This window comes from Mirounga leonina, unplaced genomic scaffold (genome assembly GCF_011800145.1).
Source record: "Mirounga leonina isolate KUSES-001 unplaced genomic scaffold, KU_Mleo_1.0 Mir_268, whole genome shotgun sequence".
Lineage (NCBI taxonomy): Eukaryota > Metazoa > Chordata > Mammalia > Carnivora > Phocidae > Mirounga > Mirounga leonina.
Genome location: NW_023270649.1, coordinates 1,581,474 through 1,585,524, shown reverse-complemented (window position 1 = coordinate 1,585,524; position 4,051 = coordinate 1,581,474). Strand labels below are relative to the sequence as shown.

At 46.4% G+C, this 4,051-nt stretch overlaps 1 protein-coding gene across 2 annotated transcripts in view; it reads left to right on the top strand.

Moving 5' to 3' along the window:
- ARSD (arylsulfatase D) overlaps positions 1 to 4,051 on the top strand; it is a 19,482-nt gene that overhangs the window by 4,118 nt on the left and 11,313 nt on the right. For both annotated transcript variants that reach the window (XM_035029666.1, XM_035029665.1), the window contains exon 3: positions 2,510 to 2,631. In XM_035029666.1, coding sequence (XP_034885557.1) covers positions 2,510 to 2,631 — 122 coding nt within the window. The remainder of the gene's footprint in view (positions 1 to 2,509; positions 2,632 to 4,051) is intronic.

The window sequence follows — 4,051 nt, the reverse complement described above, 5'->3', positions numbered from 1 at the left end:
ATAGATTGGTAAATAATAGATGGACTATTGGATATCAAACTAGAGATAGAACTTTGGTAAACTGAAAAATAGGTCAGAGCTAATATAATTATACCTAATTAGTAGAATCCTATAAGCCCTTGCAATTCATGTTCATAGTTTAGTCAAAAAAAAAGTAAATTTTTACAGTTGGGTTATTGAAAACAACCAGCATGAGTACAGAATGGGTGATTTTTTTTTTTTTTAAGATTTTTTATTTATTTATCTGAGAGAGAGAATGGGAAACAGAGAGCATGAGAGGGGGAGGATCAGAGGGAGAAGCAGACTCCCTGCCGAGCAGGGAGCCCGATGCGGGACTCGATCCCGGGACTCCAGGATCATGACCTGAGCCGAAGGCAGTTGCTTAACCAACTGAGCCACCCAGGCGCCCCCAGAATGGGTGATTTTTAATAACAGCATTTCTATTTTGGTTGGTTGCAATTTTAAAGAGTCAAAGGTGACCAAAGTGGCCAGAACAGTCTTGACTGACATGGCTATTCTCCAAAAACAGAAGCACGGCAGGGCCCCAGCAGCTGCCTGAAGGAGCGGGTATCTGAAATAGTAGCTTCAGCTGTGGTTTCTGGGCATGCAGGAGGGGCCTGGAAGCCACAGCTGAGTGAGTACAGACAACAGTTTGCGCACAAGAGGGAGAAGGGCACTCTCTATCTTTAAATACGAACAAAGCCATCAGAAAAAAAGCTTTAGTGGTCACAAAGTGGACGGGTGGTTGTGAACTATCGGAAAATCTATGATGAATGGAAGATGGGAACCTGAGGATGGAGGTGCTTGAGCCACAACCCCCAGAATGCCACACTCGGTGGATTTTTTAAGTCACACGGATAAGGTGTGACTTAAGGAGGTATTAAACCCTCCTCTGGCACTTCTAGCTCCAGGGACGGACAAGTGGCTCAATCTCCCAACTTTGCTTGCCTCCTTGCAAACGGGGAGATCACTCCGATGACTAAGAAATAGTTGGGATGAAAGATAACACAGGGATTCCAAAAATGCAGCTTTTCACTTTAATAATCTCCAAAGGTGTTATATTATTATATTACTACACTAACTCAGAACTTACTTAGTGACCTCCCATGCATTTACACCAAACATCTTTTGAACACTTTCCTTCTGCCCATGACCTCTGTGCTTAACCAGCTTCGAGGATTTTGAAGAATACACATAATTTTTCTTTTTTTTTTTTTTCAGACAACATATACTATGTTCACTCAGAGGGATCAAAACAAAAGCAAAAATTAAAACTAAAAATGTGTTCTTCAAAATTGGCAATGCCATCTGAGTTAGTAAGAAAGGTATTTACCACAACGTTTGGAGAATGGTCTTGGCCGTGGTCTTGATGCGTCTGAAAGTTCTTGAACCCAAAAACCCACAGTAGGACTTTGGGATGCCCGCTGGCTCCTAGAAGTCCTTCAGTTGGCCTATAGCTCCTTCAGGATTCATCTTATTTCTATCCTCTCTCCACAAAACTTATGGACAGGGACCCTCTGGGACACCTGGCATCCTTCCACTAGCAAGCAGTTTGGGTCACAGGGATTTGGAAGTGGCTTGTGTCCAAGAAAATAGCATCCACTAGCGCTATGACTCAGCCTGGGGCTGCCCAGACCCTCAACAAAGCCATGGTCACTTCTGCGTGCTCTGGGAGAACAGGGACACTTAGAGGCTCTTCTCCCTGGTAGATGATGGTTGTGGACCACTCTCAGCTCCCTCAGCACCCTCCACCAACACTCATACTCAGCAAAGAAGCCCTCCACACATGCCTCACGTCCCCTCCAAAGATCCCTTTAACCTTGGGGCCATTGGACCACCTGCCCAGTAAAGAAGTTTTAGGTATTGGCTCTCAAAGATTCTATTCCAGCCAATATAAATATTCCAGCCAGTGGCTTCAGTCTTCATGTCTTCCTGTCTCTCTTTAATCCACTTGCTCTCTGCTAGTTAACCCTTCCACGTGGAAACCTGGTGGTGTAGGCAGGAAAGGGGCACTCCTTCCCCATTCAATTGGGAAGACGCTTTCCCGTTTGTGAAATAGAGCATGCTCACAGAGGAGCAAAGAGTAGCAAGCTCTGAAAGACCCACCTTCCTGGCCACAACTTCCTGGCTGACAAAAGCAGACACCAAGAGCAAGATGGTGCACAACTCTTATCACTACACACAGCAAAAGCATCAAGGGAAGCTTGTTCCTGGCCACCAAGACCTTTGGGTGATGCGGTGGGCTGAGATGGTGGCTGTGCACGCAGTGGGTTGGGCCGCAGTCCCGGACCGGGGAGAAGGGCTCGGCACCTTCTGCAGCAAGTGGTCCTCAGTACATGTGCTCATGCTGGTTGTTTTGGGGGTGGGTCCGTCTGCCTCTGCAAGACACCATATGCAACTAATTGTAAGACCCTCAAGAAATACTCATGTACTCCGTGCCGTGCCTTTTGGTGCAGGGATCCCTGTAAGCATCCATCTTGACGGAGATGTTTGTGTGTGGTTTGCACAGGACACCCAATATCGACCGGCTTGCAGAAGAAGGTGTGAGGCTCACCCAGCACCTCGCGGCCGCCCCCCTCTGTACCCCCAGCAGATCTTCCTTCCTCACGGGGAGGCACTCCCTCAGATCAGGTCAGTGTTGTGGGGATGACTGAGAAAGGGGCTTGTCTGTGTCCACTCATTACTTGTCCTTAATATTATTAGTGGTGGTTGAGATCCAGGGAAAATGGTGCAGATATAATCTGTGGTGGCATCACCTAGAACTTACATAAAGAATACTGTGTTTTAGGTAGTCATGCAATGATTTGGTTGATTGGGAATTCAGAGTCTGGAACTCTCCAAGGGTAGCTGGTTATGGTTGACATTGTATTTATTTGTTTAAATATTTTAGTCGATCTTGATGTGTAGTCATGATTTCAGACAGGCTCTGAGAGAGCATGTAGGGAGCTGAATAATGGTCCCCGAAGATCCCACATCCTAATTCCCAGGGTGGGTGAATGTTTCCTTATATGGCAAGGGGGACTTTGAAGATGGGATTAGGTGAAGGATCTTCAGATGGGAATGTTATCCTAGATTATGCAAGTGGCCCAGTGTCATCACAAAGGTCCTTCTAAGGGGAAAGCAGAAGGGTCAGAGTCGGAGAGGGGCAAAGAAGAGGTTGGTGAGATGCACTGTGAGGCTGCAGGAGGGGGCCCTGATTTGTTTGTCAGTCTGCTTAAGCTGAATGCATGCACACCCTGTGACCCAGCAATTCCTAAGTAGGTGCCCAACATGTACACACATGCACGTTCTACAAAAGATGGAATGAGAACGTTCACAGCAGCATTGTTTGTACGGTGCAAACACGGACACAGTTCATCAGCCGAAGAGTAAGTTAATAAACTGGTACATTCACGTACTGGAATATTGTTGTATTAGTCTGTCTGAGCTGCCGTACATAATACCACAGAAGGACCAGCCTAATCAACAGAGATTAATTTTCTGATCATCTGGGAGGCTGGGGGTCTGACATCCAGGCGGGGCTGGAGGCTGGGAGTCTGAGATCCAGGCGTGGGCAAGGCTGGTTCCTCCTGAAGCCTCTCTCCATGGTGTGTAGACTGCCTCCTCCCTCTGTCCTCCCATGGTCGTCCCTCTATGAGTGTCTGTGTCCTCAGCTCCTCTTCTTATAAGGACCCCAGTCCTATGGGGTCAGACCCCACCCCGATGACCTCATTTTTACCTCTTTAAAGACCCTATCTTCAAACACAGTCACATTCTGAGGTGCTGGGGGTCAGGTCTCTATGTGCAAGATGCTAGTAGCAGCCACGCTCCCCATCGAGTTGTGACAACCAAAAATGTCTCCATGCATTGCCAAATGTTCCTTGGGGGTCAGAATTACCTTTGGTTGGGAACCATTGCCATAGATAGATCATGGCTAGAAGATATTGATAGATATAGATAGATAGATAGATGATAGATAGATAGATAGATAGATAGATAGATAGATAGATAGATAATAGATTGTTTGATAGATGATAGATTAATAGATTGATAGATGATAGATAGGTGGATA